This window comes from Rhodnius prolixus, unplaced genomic scaffold (genome assembly GCF_049639745.1).
Source record: "Rhodnius prolixus isolate KJV_2025 unplaced genomic scaffold, Rpr scaffold_6, whole genome shotgun sequence".
Classification (NCBI taxonomy): Eukaryota; Metazoa; Arthropoda; class Insecta; order Hemiptera; family Reduviidae; genus Rhodnius; species Rhodnius prolixus.
Window position 1 is genome coordinate 8,529,261 of NW_027411634.1, and position 19,335 is coordinate 8,548,595.

General features: G+C 34.3%; 1 protein-coding gene across 2 annotated transcripts in view; it reads right to left on the reverse strand.

Moving 5' to 3' along the window:
- Positions 1-19,335, reverse strand: part of LOC141461286 (uncharacterized) — a 359,837-nt gene that overhangs the window by 26,925 nt on the left and 313,577 nt on the right. For both annotated transcript variants that reach the window (XM_074142197.1, XM_074142196.1), the window contains exon 7: positions 16,592-16,725. In XM_074142197.1, the coding sequence (XP_073998298.1) occupies positions 16,592-16,725 (134 nt within the window). The remainder of the gene's footprint in view (positions 1-16,591; positions 16,726-19,335) is intronic.

The window sequence follows — 19,335 nt, forward strand, 5'->3', positions numbered from 1 at the left end:
CATGTAGTTCTTATCAAGCGCGAGCATGTCGTCTAATCACCCTCGTGATTAAAGACAAACACAATATTTTAGAGGGGGAATTTAATTTCATCCTTCTCTCAGAATCCTGTTTAATGACCCTTCCAGTTGCCACAGGCTGTTGGCTCCCCTTAAAGGTCCAGTCTTACATTCTGGTACCTAAACAGAAAATCAAATATGAAGTCTCTACAGCAGATATTTTGTTGCAAAGGTGTGGCTAGTTAGTTATACGATACTAACTATAATAAATGGCCGCCACATCCTACAGGTACTTGACTTCTATTTTCTATAAACAAAATAGTTATTAAATACCACCCTTTTTACAGGTCCAGCATGGAATATAAAATTTCAAGTGGCCATTTAAAAATATAGCGTAAACAAAAGCGAGCTTTTAGTGCTCTCTGTAATCAACGAGTTAATTGTGTGGTTGAAACTCTAGGAGATCAGTTTATACTCAATATTCAGTTCGTCGCCAATGACATCATTAACAAAGTCACTAGGGCAACCCCTCTTTTTTTGTTTTTGTAATAAATAAAATTTTAACGAAGGGAAATGGAATTTTATTAGGCTAGTTATTTTCACCTGCCAAAATCCGCTAATTGAATTTTCTCAAAGCTTTAGAAATTGCCAGAAAAAGATGGATGGACAACAATAAATACACAAGTTTATCATTCAAAAAGATACTAGCAAGGACAGCATGAGTTCATTGGCTCCACCAAAACCCAACTAAACTATAAAAATAACTCCCTGAGAAAGAATATCAAACCAAAGTGATTGTGCGAACCAACATATTATGCCCAAGTTCAACAGAACGAAACTCTCACCTGATCATGCCTCAAAAATTTGGTGAAAACATGGAAAAAGTATTGCGTAGCTCGTTGAGGCATGATCAGGTGAGAGGTTAGAAATCAGAAATTTCATGATTATTTTATAAGAGGATTACTACCGCCAAATAAAATCAGGGGAACCATTCTTGTAAAAAACAAAACTACAAACCAGTGAAATCAATTCATTGACAAAGTACTACGTGTTGTCTGATTTCACAGAAAAGCTTATTATCTGGTCTTATTGTGCTCTCAATTTAAAATTCAATGTAAAATATTGGAACATCAATAGTGAATACAATACGTAAATCTAATACCAAAATGTTAATGAATTTATCAGGGTGAACAGTTCCTATAGAATAGACTAAATATTTGGACAAATTTACTGTGGTGTTGCCACATACAAACACACATATATATGTACGTATATGTTATACGTAAAATATCAAACGACACACAATACTGTAATCTCAATGCTGACAAACATGGTTCTACAACAATATCCTATAAACCAACAAACGATTACTAATCAAACCATTTCGGTTACATGGGAAACTGATACAAAAGAATATAAATCAACTAACATAAATAATTTTCTATTAAAATTGAAAAGTTTATTAATAAATCTATTTACATTTCCTCCAATTTGACTCATTTTAATTCTTAACAACATTATATAGTTTGTAAAACCGAACATTACACCTAATTGTAATCGTACAGAATTGCGTAGCCCCAATTCCTCTGTTAGAACTGACTTAAACAATTTTTTTTCCCGCAAAGAAAAGTAAGTGTTATAAATCTAAACGGATGTATAATAATAATAATAATAATAGTATTCCACGCGGAGATCCCGGGTTCGAATCCAGCAGCTGACCCTTAGATTTTCTCTTCCTAGGAGCTTCTTACAGCTCACTGTCCGGTGATGGACAGTGTTGTCTGTAACGAGAGAACACTGTCCGGAGGCCGGCAGTGCACTGGAAAAAGCTCCGGGCGCTAATAACCTCAGATGTTGATGCGCCAAAAAAAAAAAATAAAAAAAAATAATGACTTTATTAAAAAGTTTTAGATAATTATAAACTTTGAAATACAAATACAAAAGCACAGACAGACATATTCATGGTCCTTAGACCGTCTGAAGAGTCGTCAGACACCAAAAAAATTTATAATCAGCAACTCAGGCTTCAAAAGACACTTTATATAAATAAATAAATAAAAAAATAAACTCGTACTTCTTGCTAAGGAGAAAAAACTAGTAGTATACGAGTATATGTATTTATTTAATACGAAGTTTACAGCCTGGGGACCATATTTGAGACAGTAAACAATCTTTTAAGTACAGAGATACTTCTGGAGAAATGTACTTCGAACTTAATCTTAGAAACGCATTTAACCCTCATCTGCAGAATACAAGATGCGAATGACGACTGTATATTATACGTAGAAGAATGGCACATTGATGGAATTTCGCACCATTTCGCTTTTCCAGAAGTACCCTAATCAAATTACCCAGCAAACATATTTCCAATAAAAATTTGAAATCAACGTATAAAGACGATTGGTACGATAAGTTTAAATAAAACCGTTGGATTTATGAGAAAATCTACAAAAAACTGAATAAATGGTTCAGTATGAGGCCCTAGGTGGTACTATATCCTTACTAAGGCATCCTCTATTGATACCTAAATGAAAACTAGTTTGAGTTACGGAGGATATACACATACACAATCACAAACACTAAACGAGAGATAGTGATCATTTAGGTATCAATAGAGGATGCCTAAAGTAAGGATATAGTACCACCTGGGCCACATACTGAACACACTTTTAATTTAAAAAAATTAAATATCAAAATAAGAAATTAACATGACTTCCTCGCCTAGTAATAGAAAGTATAAAGTGGGAAATATCACATACCAGCGTCAAAAAAGGAAACTCCTTTTTCCTTACATAAAACAAAAGAAAAGATTTTCGGATAAAAGCCTTACAAAAACAATTGGAATATATATAAAAAAATCCTTTCTAAAGCCAGAGTAATGTACCTGGAAATGAAAAATGATCCAAGACCCTAAACATAATGGTGAAATCGGAAGTACGCCATTATAACTCTGTGGCAGGGTAGAAATAATTTTTATTTCCGCTTCGAAAAATACATCTTTATTACAGTTATAGTTTTCCAATATTGGATTTACAGAATTTCCTTGCACTAGATGAAAAAAAAATTTGCAATATTTTTCTTTCCACTCTGGTTATTTCCGCCCCCGGGGAGAAAAAAATACCCAAAGCGGATTACTTCTGAAACAATATTATTTAAAGGTTTCAATTCTTTTGCTTTTTTTTGGTTTTCCATCATAAAATCACGTTTGTTGCATTAGTTTTAAACATGGTTGATTTGAAAGGTAAATGAATATCCAAGGAGCATTTGTGTTTTTATTTATTGATATTTAGAAAAATTAATAACAGAAACTATTTCTGGATATTAATTTGTTAGAGTAGACTGACAATCAACATGATACGTATGCAAGTAACGTCCTGGCGAAAAGTGTTGTAACTTTAAAGAAATGACAAAAGAGATTGGAATGATTTTTACTCGTTTGTTACCAAAAAAAAGATACAATAAGCGTTTCCAAATAACATTAGATTTTGGTTTTTAGAGCCCATAAACTCACACATAGATGAAAGTGAGCCATATTCGATTATAATGGCTGCGCAAACTAGACTAGTTGGCCATAAATATCTTCTTTATCAATGTTACAAAAAAATGATAAAAATGATAACTTTAGATTTTTTATCCTCCAGAGGAAAATAAAGTTGGGAAATATTGTTCTCAGTGTTTCTTTTCATTTTCAGAATCTCATTTAGACCTTGCCTTCCACTTTTTTCCCTGTTTCCTTTTTTTGCCTTTCTTTCAAAAAAGACAAGAAAGGGATTAATGAACAACCGTTTAACATTACCAAGACCAGTTTTAATCATCTAATTTTAATATAAAACTTCTTTCAGTATGTACCACTTATTTTATTTTCACCTTTTTAAAGAATTAAAAGAGATAGCACTTTAATTAATTTAGGCTTATTTTTTCCTTTACAGACATTATGGTTTAGACGATATAATATTAGGAAACTTTTCCAAGAAAAGCGTGGGGATAGAGGGTGGTAAGGAAGGAAGGAAAAAGAAAATTGTTCATTAAGGAGTTTATTTTCATTTGGGATCCTTTTGAGCGAGTAGGGAAGATATGAACCAACTAGGGGAATTCTCCCAACAAAGATGTGACTTAAAAGAGAAGCCTGTAAAGTAGCTTATGTTTTTTTAACCTTTAAAATGCTCAAATGAACCATAGGATTGCCTAATCCTCTACTGTGGAGCAGCAATATACTATCGTCAGTTAAAAGGCTGATATACAATTCAGCAGTCGCAAGCATTATCCAGTACGGTAATGAAACATGGACTCCAGGAAGTCAAGAGAGAGGAAAATTGTTGGCAACCGAGAAATGGAGAAGGTCCGCTCGAAAATCCCGTTTAGAGAGGGTTAGAAATTTGGTGATAAGAAAGACTATGGAAGCAGAGAAGGACATCCTCCAAAGAATTACGGAGAAAAGGTTGGGCGAGGGGATAATCCTCAAATGAGCGAGTGAAGACTCGAGCCCGCTTCAATTTCTAGTCCCTTTTTTACAGGTCAGGTCCTTAGTCACGGGGTAAGAAATACCTGGAAGACTGTGGTAACATCTTCACAACCTTTTCTTTTTAAGGATAGAAGAGCCGCTGGCACACAACTGAGTCATTGGAGAAAGAATGAAGATAAAATAGATATGATACTAGTACAATATAGTGAAGCCTGAATATTGAACTTCAGGAAGAAGAGAAGCAATATCCTGGATAATCTGTATGCATGGCAAGCATGAACACCAGGTTTCGCTTTAAAGACCTCATCTTTGCAAGTACGGCTTCAATTCATGTAGAATTTAAAATACTTTGTGCTTTTGCAGGAATTTATCAACACCTGTTTTTTCCAAATCAATTCAATTAATTAGAAACTCCGAATTATTAGAATGCTTTCTGGTCTGTGCAAGTGTACTTACCTCAAATTTAATTCTGGTAAAAAAAAGAGAAATGTTTATTTTCATTCAAATTTATATTTATTATTTTTGTATTTAATCATTGCAAACATTCATGTAGTAATAATCTATCTTAATCAACCTCATGATATTATTAGCACTTTTTACTTTTTCGTATTACTTTTCTTGTCATCTCAAGTATGTTTTAAGTTTATTTTACTGTCAATTTCTTTTCTATAAATTGATCATACAAAACTTGTTTGCTTCCCTTTAAATTCAATTTAAATTTAAATGTTATGTGTTACAATAACTATGTTATAATCTATTGGCAAACTCTTGTACAAAAGTTCAACTTTAAATTAATAAAGATTATTATTAATTATTAGAATTGTGGAGATATTCAATGATATCGAATTGCTCAATTTAGAATAGAACTAAATCTTTTCAAAATAATTTCATTGATTGAATATTTGGGTAATAAATGGAAAGGTATTGAAAGGTAGAATATAGTTCTGTTGGTGGAGGGAAGATGATGTAAAGATGAAGTATAGACGGTAGGTGAGTTGGAGTAACTAATTTTTCATTTTGCTGACGATGCTGATAAGAAATGAAATATTACCCTGGGACCCTTTATTTTCGTTTAGCCCTTCTAAATGGCAGGGTGGTAAATAGAAGGATGAACATGCATAAATTAATGCGAGAAAGAGAAAGTGATAGAAATTACTACTTTTTCAACCAGCAATATGATTTATTTTCTCATATTGTTTTTTTTTCTTTTTAAATTACATTGAAAATGTAATTTAAAAAGCGCTTTGAAATAAATCAATGTGGGCCACAGATAAAATAATACAGTTTTATTTTAAGGTGAGGTGGATCCAGTTATCTAGGAAGCTAGCTGCTTCCTAGATACCTAAGACACTCCCTATCACCACACTGTGGCTAGAGTGGCTTTCAAGAAGAGAGACTCCAAGAGATATCACCACTGATAAAAAAAAGTTAAAAGTCTACCTGAAAAAATAGGCATTACTTTACTTTTTTTAAAAACCACATTCTGTAAAAAACATACATTTTTTTGGTTTCTACACTCAGTAATGCCACAAAGGTGATGTAAGGAAAAGCTCTTTTCTCCATTTCTATTTTTACAGGGAAAGCTTACCAGTAATAAGATTATAGAGCAATAAAATGTTATTTTCAATTACTCTGATCAAGGAGGCTGGGCAAGAGGAAACGTCTGGCTGGCTCAGATGGGTGGATCTAGAGCGTTAGGCCTCTGATACGGGAAGCTGCGATAAAATGGATCTAATTTATAAAGGAAGGTAATGTGTTGGGTGCGTGTATGTGCGCTACATATATATATTGAGTCCCTTCAACAGCTAGTATGAAAAAGGTTTATTGCTAATATTGACGCCTTAAGGAAGGCTCCTGCTCTTCCTCTTTGAGGCTTCTAAAAACTAATCCAAGAGTAAAACCACAACTTCTTTTCCCCAATCTATCCTATCTTGTTTCTCAGTGAGCAACCTATTTCTTCTTAAATCATATCTGGTACGTTTTTCTTGGGATGAACGGAAAATCTTACGATACAAAAACACCTTTAAGTAAAATAATCTTACTTAGTCCAAAAAATACTAAAATGCCTTTTTTAAGTCATTAATTTTTGCTGCCTTGTTTAGTATGATTAGCTCGATGATCATGTTTTCTGTCTCAATAACTTCGGCTTTAACTTCCGTGATAAGTCCAGTCTGCTCCGGGTAGCAAAAATAGAAACTCGGTAGTCTGATTCCGACCTTTTCTTTCATTTATACATTTTATCGAGCAAGACTAGCAGCAGAATGGTTTCCTGAAGTCTTCCGTCTGAACCTTACTTAAAATCGGGTTTTTTTTTCCTGGAACGTCTCCCAATACTATGCATACTGAGGTGGCTAGCGTTCTCTCATAAATTACATGACTAAGCCTCCTAGATCTCAAATTGTCTACTCCTTTCCTTTTTATAGTTAGTGAATATGATTGCATCCTCCATGGGGCCTTAAACAGCCATCCCTGAAGAGTCGTTTTATCTATTTTACCGGCGATATCATCCTATGAAACCTCTAGTTCATGAATAAAGATGGTTTTAGACTCTCTGCAGCTTCAATATTCTGCAACTGCTTTGCGTGTCACCTATTTCTACTAATATTATATTGCTCTATAGCTTTTTACCAAGGCTTCATCACATTTAAGTCAAAACACAACCACAGTTTACTATTAGCCACCCATCGTGAGCGAAGTATACCCTGATCAAAGTCACATTACCATTGTTTATCCATTATTAATGTTTCAACTTACATTCATTATTATTTGCATTATTATAAGTTTGTTAGCTAGGAGTTTGAAATAATAAGACAGTCTAGTCTATGGGGGTCGATACATTTTTGGGAGTTCAGAAAAATTACCAAGTCCAAAAAATATAACACCAGTAACGAGCAAAAACATTTTTTTCCCCAAATATTCTGGACAATCGTCTTAGTAGTAATCGCCAGAGCTAATAATCTGGCGATTGAAGAAGACTAACTTCTCACTAGCTTTGAATATAGTTTTTAACAACCCCGAATACAAAAAAATATTTACACTAGTTTAAAAAAAAATTCTTAATTGAATAATCTGAATGAGGTAAACCGCTTTTTCTCTCTCCATCTTAGTGAAACAGAACAATTTAACAAATCCCTAACGACCAGCTCAGGTAATTACCACACAAGGCAAATTGATCGACTAAATCTAGGCAAAAGCTTGTACGGCTGGGGTTACTGCAGGGCACTTTATGTAGGGCGGTAAAGTTACTAAAGCCGAGAGCCCTAGTAAGGGATTCATTTTAATCATTTCAAAGGCATACTGACTTTTTTTTTTATTAGTGTAATTCAATTAATTGCTACCATTAAACAGCTTTTAAGTTCAGCTTAAATACTCTCTTATATCTGTTTTTAAATGATAAAACAAATGTTTGATTTTAGAATTATTTAAATTCACTTGCTGATTCAGTTGGACTTAAAACCTTTTACGTTTTTTTTTCATTTATCCTTTCAAAACATCCGGTATATTGGATTCTGTGTGTGTTAGAGAGAGACAGTGGAAGCAATAAAATGAAACATATGACAACCATTTTGATAAAAGTTGAGACGTTAGGAGCAACCGTCCATCTAAAAATGGAAGTATTACAGCTGAAGAATGCCTTCAAACTAGAACAGATAGCAAAATCTGGTGATTTAAAATTAGACCCCTGATTGGCTTTCATTTGGAAATACTCTGAGCTATTCTTCTTCTATTAAGAAGCAATATTCAATGATCTAAGCGCTCCTGGCTAGTATATTGCGGATATGCCAACCCACCATTACTAACAATAATAATAATGATGGATCTGTTGAGGAAGTTGATGTGGGCGTAAAACATTGGTTTAGGTACCCCACAGGCAAACTCTGGGCCATTTTACCCACACAAATATTCATTTTGTTTTACACTTTACAGACGCCTACAATCTGTTACAAATATAAACACTTAAATGAGGTCACAATAGATCTTGTAAGTTCGCAGCGGATTGGGGTTTTTATTGTCACTATTTCTTTAATCTATGATTAGAGAAATGATTTAGTTGATGTGTAATCAAATCTTTAAAGTGCAATATAATAATCGAATTGACTTTTATTTGGCCCTTACACTTTGTAAAAATCACTTTTTCTAATGCAGGGGACCTTCTATAGTGTTTTTTTCAATGGTAATTCTAGTTTAGAATATTTGGCATGATTGCACCTATTCAAAATTGTTAAAAATAATATCATTGCAGCGAGTACAATTTAAATTGTGCCTTTAGATTTTTTTTACAGCTCAGCTGGAGTCAGTAACCAGAGAACGCTGTGTACTACTGGAACATAGATTGCTAGTTTAATTTGTATCCGACAGATCTGTTCAGTTGAGTTGTTGACCACCGTTGATGTACGGTAAATTCACGTGTAAAATGTTCCAGAAATGCCATGAGAGCTTCAGATGTTGACGCGCCTTAAACAAAAAAAATAGAAAAAATTTATAAAATATTTTTACTTGGCCCCCCTTGCATTATTAAACTGGAAAATCTACTCTCGCTCAAAACAGTTGTTTTAGCTTCTAATACTGTGAATACGGTTATAACCCACTTATTACCTTAAATAAATAACTGTATGAGTTCGAAGGTGCGGGAATAGATGAACTTCAATCAATTTTAGATGAGAGGACAGAAAAAGACCAAAATTTAGGCTTCAGGATGGAGAATAACTACAATAAAAAAAAGAATGTGAACCTTTACTTTAAGACTTTTCAATTCCGCAAGAACTACCGCCAACTGTATTACCAGTTTTTCCTTCGAATTGAACTGATCGGATTAAAGAGATATTCAGCATGAGGCTTGTTGTGTTGAGCAACGGAATGGTTATTTTTTTGGGAGGAGTAAAGCGGCCCCGCTAACAAAAGAAAAGTGAGTTGAATATAAATGTTCATGAACTCTATAGAGGAAACTGTAGCAGAGGGTGTTTACCGAAACTGGCATGCATATGCTTAAAGTATGAAAATTATTTACGCACGTGTGATGTAAAAAACGCTGTCGGCTGGCTGGCAAGGAATAAAGCAGAAGAAAGAGAAGAGCTCAATTTGACAACAAAGTCAACATAAAATTTACATCCAACTTTAAGGAGCGAGCAGCCGTCACCGGAAATAAAAAAAGAAATGCGGAGAAGAGAGTTTTATATTATTCCACGCATGCGTAGGATGAAATTTTCAAAAAAGTCTCGTTTTGTTCCTTTCTCTCACTTTTACCCACTTCTGTTTGTTCTTGTGCTCACCTTATCCCAAGGTTTTTACCACAAAACAGATATATATTCCAAACCCACAGCCTCAATTTTCCTCTGCTCTTGACAGTAAAAGTGAAACCTAATACTGTGGCTTATATATTAAGGACTGGAAGGCCCTACTTCTTCCACCGTCTACTGTTGAGCGAATCTCTGACACATAGTGAATACCTCGGGCTTGTAGCCAACTTTTTGAAATATTGATACGATTGTGTTTCCTCCATTTTTTTTGAAAACTTTCTCTCTCACTTACACTCACGCATGCGCACAAGCACATACAGTCTCAGGATTTTTTTGCCCTTTATTTCTCATGCCCTTCCATCCGACAAAACCGCATATCCTTTTTTTCTCCCCCCCTCCTCTTAGGCCACCTTTTCCCGACACATGTAAATATTCCTGCGGGAAACAAGTCCCTTCCATCTTCCTCCTCTGCTTCATATATATATCGCTAGTGGTCCGTTACACTCTCCTCTCCACCCATATACAGCGTTTAGTAAATGTCTGTTCTGTTACTTCTCTTGCTCCAAAAAAAAAAAAAAAAAAGCTAACCCTACTCATGACTGGGATATGTCCCTCTTGGATAACGACTGGCGACAACAACTACCAGAGTGTGTAGCGTAATGTGTGACGCCGAAATAAGCACACAAACTGAGTTTTATGCAGCGGAAAAATTGTCAAATAAACAAATCCTCATCCTATTTTACATTACCAACATGGACAAAAAAATAAACTCGTGCCAACAACTCACACAAGTTTAATTCTTCAGATTCTTTAAAAGGAAGGTCACCCCTTTATCCAGCCTCCCCCCCCCCCAGAACTGCTGGAAAAATAAATTCCTCTTCATAAATACCAAAAATAAAACTATTAGATCTATAAGTATTCATGTGTTTCGACGAAATTTAAACATTGAAGGAAGTGTAGACTTTTAATGAAGAACTTTCTTATATCATATAATTTAAGCAACAAATTTAATTCTGTAAATACGACCGTAAATAAAGCCAAATTGGCACTTTAGAGTGAACCATAATTAGTCTCTCTCCCAGTAGAGAGAAGCGTTACCACTCTCCTTTCGCTTTAATAGAAGTTTTTGTTAATTTATTCATGTGGAAACAAATTAGTTAAGACCAATTTTAGGGATTATTTAAAAAATATGAAAATCTATTGTAAAAGTCTGTATAGTGGAAGTTTTTTCATCAAAGATCCGCTCTGATTCCGAAGGAATTCAGAAATGTAATTTTACAATCTCAAAGACCTACATTATTATTATTATTATTTTGAATGATTTAAGGCGCGTCAACATCTAAGGTTATTGGCGCCCGGAGCTTTCTTCAGTGCACTGCCGGCCTCCGGACAGTGTTCTCTCATTACAGGCAATACTGTCCATCACCGGACAGTGAGCTGTAAAAAGCTCCTAGGAAGAGAAAATCTAAGGGTTAGCAGCTGGATTCGAACCCAGGACCTCCGCGTGGGAATCCAATACGCTAACTGCATAGTTAATCCCATCCCTTCAAAGACGTATTATTATTATTTTTTCAAATGGGAAAATGAAGTGAAAACTTTGGTGGGAAAGCCAAGTTAGTTTACTATCCAGCTGGGATCTCCAACTTGTTGATTGTATGTGGCAGGAAAATAAGATCGAACAATTTGAAGCAACTGTCAGCTGCGAAATATTTTATTTGTAAACTAATTATAGATAATATTAATAATTAGTCGATGCTGAATATTAAAAACTTCTGCTTTAATTGAAAAAAAACAAAACATTTAATTGAAAAAAAAAGTTTTTCCCCTCGTTGATTCAATTTTTCCAAATAGAAACACTTTGTGAGAAAACAAACAGAAAGTTAAGGAGAAATTCAATATAAAATTAGGACCAGCTAAATGGTAGAAATAGAGGCAGCAACAAGATGAAAAGCTATATTCAATTAATTCTTTCTATTTTTTGAAGCAAGAGTTTGATCAGTTTTTCCAATTGAAGTGTTGCAATGGGCTTGATTAAAAAAAAACAACTAAAAAAGGGGGCGTATTCAATTAAGTTTTCCTTTTGTCGTAGCAGAATCTGAAATGGTTATGAAAATACTGGCTTTACATTGTTCACAATCACGTGTATTATGACTTTCTATACCTTTCGCATAAAACAAAGAATTGCAATCTTTCATCAGTTAAAAAAAAGAAGAAGCAAACATTACACTAAATTTGCTTCTGTTTAAATGGATGAAATACTTCAATTTGAAGGTAGGTCCAATAGATCGTTACAGTTCGTTTCAACATCATGTCTGAATAAAGTTTTTTTTTGCCGAAAACAATCGAAAGTATAATTATACCCAATTTTGTCTTCAGTTGATCATAATTTTGATGTGCTGTTCTGATTGTCAACGTCAATAGAGATACTAAAGAAGCCTCGACCGTTTGTTGCTATGAGTCGCGATTAAGTTGTCTTCGTGAAAGCACTTCCTGATGGGTTTGATGGAGCAAAAAATCGCTTCGGGATTGGCTTGTAGATTCATGCAATACAGTGTCCTTTATAAAAGCGATAATTTAGTTATTTTTTTTTTTAAATTAAAGATGGGTCTCGATTTACCTAAAAAAAGGAGATGTTTCTTGTTAATTAAAAGTAAGGTAATGCCTATTTTTTTCAAGCGTGCTTTAACGTCCAATTACCAAATTAGGTGTCATCATCGGAGACGACTAGCAAACACACTTTGCTTTGATAAAATCCAAGGCCTAGACCAGGAAACGAACACCAGTACCACAATACATATTAGCTTTGTAGGCCTTGCCTCTAATTGCTCGGGCTATCGTTGCGTCTTCGTGTTTGACGTAAAAACTTGAGAATGAGGAGAGAAACTCGGGATGCGCATTAAAGACCAGATTTTTTTTGTGGTTTTTACTTGGATAAGCCGACAATTACGACAAAAGGAAATGCAAATGAAGTCTAGGCTGCTAAGAAGCAAATAGAAACGTCCAACAAATTGCCTAGTTCTCTCATGCAAATCATGGAACTAACTTTAGGCCTCTCTCTTACTTTAGCCTTCCCTTTTTTTTTAAAAATCCTTTCCTACCCATCAACTCTAATTAATAATTAAATGAACATCAAATCGAATAGTTGCTCCAACCTTTTAATTAAATATTGGTTAAGGTATTTATCAATTACTTACGCTGTTATTCTACTTGCATACTGACAAGTAATTACAGTCAATTGACTTGAAGCAAAAAAAGTAGACTCATGTTGTACATTTTAATTTAATGTAATTATACTATTTTATTTTAAGTTTTCTAAGATGATTCACAGCATTTATTCACGTTCCCACAACATTTCTACGGATAGATCTAGAGAAGACGAATAAGGAATAACGCGAATTCTGTCGGGAGTAGCCGTACTAAGCTGATCTTATGACGAAAATGGAAATGTTTTCTTTGGAAAGTAATACTTCCTTCCTGTACTAAATATTACTAAGTATTATTACGTATATACGTATGAAAACAATAGCCTATTTTGACACCTTCAATAGTTAGTTAGAATTCATTATTGTTTGAATTTATGATTAAAAACAAATTGACTCTAGTGTCCAATTATCACACCATATCCTAGTTTTTTTGAAGGAATTTTTGGCCTTTGGGAAGTGTTTAGGTACTCAGTCTTGTCCAGAACGTTTCCGATTGTCGTGGAAAATCCAATTTTCTTCACAAGTTACGATTCGATTGAAAAACTCAGCCTTATTTTCAAGCCAAATACCGGTATAGTTCTCCAACACATAGTTTTTTCGAATTTAGTCACCAATCCACCAATAGCCACTAACTGTGGCTGAATTTCGGTTGCTTTGCGACCCCTTGGAACCAATGAGCTTCCACGGTGACCATCATTTCGTATTAATATTGATGTGAGGAGTTCTGTTTCCAAGTTTATCCACTTGAAGGTTAAGGAAAACAGTCCCTAAATAGGGGTTCGCTCTACTTTTTACCCCATTCTAGACTGCGCATTCGTTTCTGTTTTCATTTCTTACAGTGGAAGAAACCACCTCCTACCACTAAAACGTTCTAATTTCCAACAGGATGGTGATGGTGTATGAACGTAATTTGTTAAAACTTCTCGGTTGGATTGGTTAGATAATTAAAGCAATGCCAACCAAAGTAAATATGCTTGTTAGTTACTACAGTTAATGAAAACTATTCCACCACATGCTGTAAACAAGGCCACCAAATACTGAATCACAATAATTCACTTGACTTCCTCCCGCCAACTGTTCCACTAATTAATAATTGTTAAATTGTAATCAGTTTTCCCTCCACCTATTTATATCAATTTATACATAAATCATGTCTAAAAATTTATACTTTCCTTGTGTTTAGTAATATTTAAATACGAATAATATGAAAATATGTAATAATTTTTTGCGTTTTTCTTATAAATCTTGGGAAAGTGCATATATTCGATTTTCACCAGAATATTCGTTTTGACATCCCCTGGGTTCGAAAAGATGGTGTTTACAAATTGATTGTAAATGAAACTGTGGACGAATCGCTTCTTTCATTATCGTTTTATTGTATTGCATATAATAACTGAAACCATGTTTTCAATGCAAATTACAAGTTTCATGAAACTGCATTAAGAAGTCTGTAGAAGTTAGTGGGGATTCATGTAGTAGAACTGGAAGTAGGGAGGATGTCAAAGAAGATCCTAGTTTAAGAAAAAGAAGGAGGACGAAAGAAAGGAGACCAGAGATGATAATTGGACATGTGTAGAGAAAGTCTCCATAGAAGAGGATGTCCAGGATAATTCTATTTAGCAGGATGAACTTAAAAGCGGCATTTGGTTGAAGGAACCCATCGGAAAACTCAAAACTTTTTGCGTCTAACCGACTAGCAGCCAAAACTTTGTATAAATTACACAATAATAACTGAAAAGCTTGCCTGAGAAAAATAAATAAAACTTTTTACTTTAAATGCTGTATTTTCAATTATATTACAAGTAAATAGATAAGAAAATGCTACAGTTTGTAAAGAAGAGGGTATGAGGCGAAGAGAGAGGGAGATAAATAATGTAGAAGAGCAATAAAGCTGTGTTGGAATACTGCGGGCCAATAAGAATGTAAGCTGAGATGCGGTGCTTATATAAGACGATGCGTGAGCTGAACAAGTAAAGCAGAAGTGAGCTAGTTCCAATATTAAGCCACAAAAGTTTTCCTTATAACACACATACAGCTGGCTGGAATCAACTTGCCGTTTCCAATTCCCACCATTTATATGTATAGAGAGGTAAGGCGAGGAGGAAAGAAAGCTGTTTTATCACGAGGGGTACAGTATTTCCGTTCTAAGCACAGGAAACTCACTCATACCCTTCACTTGGATCTTAACACTTATAATTCTTATTTATTAGCTGCTTTCGGCTTACACTTAGTAATTCAATATTAGATTATTTCTTTGGGAGTTATTATTAGCTCCTACTATTTAATAAAGCTCGGGAAAACTTTGTCCAAATTTCTCGTAAAGCTAGGAGGACATCTAGGAAGAGATTGTCAGAAATTGTTCGGGAACAGAGGCGACAGACTAAAAAGATTCGGATCTGCAGATAAGGCTTGGAACAGTTTTATTTTAGGTTATCAGTCTTATTTTGTGTTTATTTTTCAGGCGAGTCTTCAGGCCTTTCTTCTGAAATAATTTTCTTCTGAGGGCATATAGGTTCTGAATTATTTTTTCAGATATTCAGACAAGAAAGAACTTTTTGAAAGAAATTCAGGTAATAGGCGAACGCAGGCTTTAGAATCCGATACGTCTAGGTGAGGCACCTGAGTAACTCCCAGAACCGCGACTAACAAAGACAACGAGCTCCTCAGAATCTACAATACAAATCACCAAAATGATGATCAAGTCTATCGAACATTGCACTTTAAACGCCTATCCTTCTTAGCCTTCTCATCCAAATCTTCTTCAGCTGAAGTTCAAATTAACTCAAATTTGAATTAATCAATTGAAAACATTTAAATCTGTAACGATATTCGCACAGTGATTGAACTTCTTGCATTAAGCGGCCCGTGATTTAGCGATTACAAAATTACAAAATCAAGTAGCTGTAAAGGCAGTGACTGCAAGTCAAATCCATTGCGAATTAGGTTCGTTACATTCAGTTTAGTTCAGTTCAATTCATCAGTTTAAGTCCAGAAGTTCATTAGAATTTCATTAATTTTACTAGAAATTCCTCATTTTCTTTAACTTAGAATCAAAGTCCATGCATGGGCTAGATTATACACATTAAGTCGGCAAGCTATGGAAGTAGAAGTGCAGAATAAAAAGAAAAATTGGCAAATCTTCACTAGTTTTACTACAAATTCCTTAATTTGTCATTCAAATATTCTATTTCTAAGCCAGGGCAAGATAATGCACACTAGGTCGACTAGTTTTGTTTCTATAGATTCAGAAAAAAAAGAAAAACCTCAGGTTAAAGTTAATCTAGCCACTTCCACGTACAGTTGATTTAACTTACTGAACAATTTAAAATTACTCCAGTTCAAATCGATGAACTGGAAAATTTATAAATGATATTTACTTCCCCTCTTCCGTTAGGGAAAATAGTTTTCAAAATTTAATGAAAATATTTGTAATGCAAGGAAACAAAACTCTTGATTATAACTGGGTTAATATTTTCTCCCTTATAAAAGCAAATCCTGTGGCTGGGTCTGGAACACTCTTATTCATTGCTTGTCTTTGATAATCATGACAAAAACACAACCTCCAAAAGATATTATTAATTATCACACTCGAATTATAAGCAACATCCATTTCAATAATCAAAGCAAAATAGCTTAGTCGTTTAATTTAGCTCATTGGTCTTATTGAATTTATACGAAGCAGAAATACATACGTTTTTGGTCGATGTGGTTTCCTGTGTGGTCTTGCCGCTTCCAATAAAGGATCTAAGGCTGGTGTTAAATTCGTAGAACATTGCTGGGCAACTCCTGAAGGGTCAGCCACCAGCACCATGTCTTCCAGTTCACCCTGAGAATACAAAAAGATATTTAATCTAATTATACAAAATATAATTCTTCTACAGATTCACGTATCGTTAGGTATAAATATCTAGCCTCGTATGTATATTATAATATAAAAAATTGAAACTTCTTTTGGTCTAACGTTTTAGCGCGTCCATTTTGATCTGATACTCACAGACAAGATTGATTAAATCATTAATTATAACCGTTGCTATTGTAGTAGCTCGTCATATAAACTCCGTTATGAACTCCCGACCTTCATTTATTCTAATTATTAGAATTCTAATTACATCCTATTTCATTCTTACTACTGAATTTAGTTATCTACTTACGGATGGGGACAATCACAAATTGTAGACCAATAAGAAAACTTGAAATGACTTTAACTGCGCCACAGTTTCGAAAGTTTGTTTTTATAAAAGTCGCCTCCAAAACTCACGAAAATGATTATTGCGTAAAATTGGAGAGAGATTATTACATAAAAAACTAGCAATCCAAGTTTTGGATATAACGATGTAGCCATTTTCCGGTAGAGTTTTTTTCCCTCCAAATTTGAAATTCTATTTAAGAATCTCTCTCTCTCTCTCTTTCTCAAAAGAAACAAAAAAAAAGGCTTAGTAAACATGAATTTTCGGTTAAGGGATGTACAGCCCAACTCAGTAATGGAATATCAACATTTACAGTAATAAAAACTTAGTAATGTAATATCATCCACTCAAACTTAGTGGTCTACATTTTTACATTCTTTGTGCTTTTTATTTTAAGTCACAAATTTGGCAAAATTAAAGTGCAAAGTCTTTAAACTAAATTGACGAAACATCGCTGTAAACCATTTGGCGATTTGAAGATAATTTTAGATAAAATAACATTATGAAAGGAAAATAACTTGTAAAAAAAGAGAAATGATTGTGGCCAGCATAGTTTAAGAAGAAGAAGAAACAGAAGAAGTCAAAAGGGCAAGTGCATATTACAAGAGAATTATAAGTACCAGTTCGCTCAGTAAGAAGACCACAATACTAAGTAAAGACCACAATAAACAACTTCGGTAAGACTAACACAGTAGAGACAGCAGTTAGCGCTTTTGGTCTTTTTGAATTCATTTGGCCAAAGAGAGGTATTTATGTAACTAATGAATGGTACTCAACTTGCAAAGTTCTTTTCGCTTCTCTGTCTGGTCCATTTTTCTTCATTTTTCCCAGCATCACTTTTGGCTTCTGAACTTTTTTCTGTCATTCTTTTTTTTATTTGTCTTCTTTCCATTATTGTATTCTTTTTTTTTTTTAAATGTAATTAATTTTTTTTTAACATAATACACGAACAATGCTCGTAGAACCAGGAAAGATGAATACGACAGTGTTTATCCACGTTTTAATTCTTTTATTAAAAGAAATTGATTCTCTTGAAATATGATAATGCTTTTAGCATCTCTTTCATGCTCAAAAATCTATAACACTCTTTCTTAATGAATCTAATTTCTCTTAAAAGTTATAAATTCGTGTAGAACTTACGGACTTTGATGACCTTTCTTGGGCTACGAAACATACCACGCACCTGCAACATTCCAGCATAGATCCAGTGTTGTATACTTTATCTTTGACACTATGCAGAATCCAGCGTTACTTTCCAACGCTGAAGAGACTTCTCGATGAACCTCGCAGCCTGTTTCTCCAATATTACAGAGTTCCTAGATGTATAGAAGTAAAGATTCTAAAACGGTAACAATCCGCAACAGAGTGGTTGCCAATACTTATTACTGAAGGGGGAGGGGGCTTCAGGCTGTTGCTTTAGGGATTTCGTTATTCAGCAAATTTGCTGTTTCATTACCTTAAACTGCTCAGCGCCTCGCTATTCATTCATTTGCAATTTCATGAACTTGAGCGTCATAATAAAGAAACCAATTTGGTGTAGGCACTCACACGATTTTGTATCCATAACTTCTAATGGTTTAGACTCTTGTTTCCTTCATATGGATTCCAATGAATTCTACCATCACCATCTTCACATTTTTTTTGGAGGAAATTTGACATAATAGCCGTAATTCCCTTTCCGGTAACTGTGAGACAGTAAAAAAAGAAATCTCTGAGGTTGTTGAAGGAACTGCAACAGTATTGTCCATCGATATATTTTGATAAATAATCAACAAAGAGGAAGTCTTAAATAATTTCCCCTCTCAGTTTATATTCACTGATCCAAAAAAGTAAGAAAAAGGAGTTTTGGATAAATTGTTTTTCTTTTATGAACTCATTACAGTGATATTGGTTTCCAAGAGGAGGAGGAGAAAAGGAGATTATCTTGAGGTCGTTCACAATCAAAGCAAAAGGAAGGGAAGAAAGGCCCACGATACATAAGGACAGTTTTTTGTTTTTAAATTAAAGTATAGATTCTCGTGAGGGGGTGGGGAGTGGCAGGAAGTTGAAGTGAGGAAAGGAAAGAAAGAGTTTTCATTGTCTTTTCTGCTTAAACTTGCCCTTTAAAGTTAGTATTCTGTCCCTTTATCTTGTTCTCGAGAAAAAGGAGAGGTAAAAGAAAAAAAAGAGGGGAAAGAAGGGCAAGTTTTTAGGATAGATGAAGGTACACCTAGGTAGTGAAGTGTGGGTCCACCTAACTTCTCAAGCCA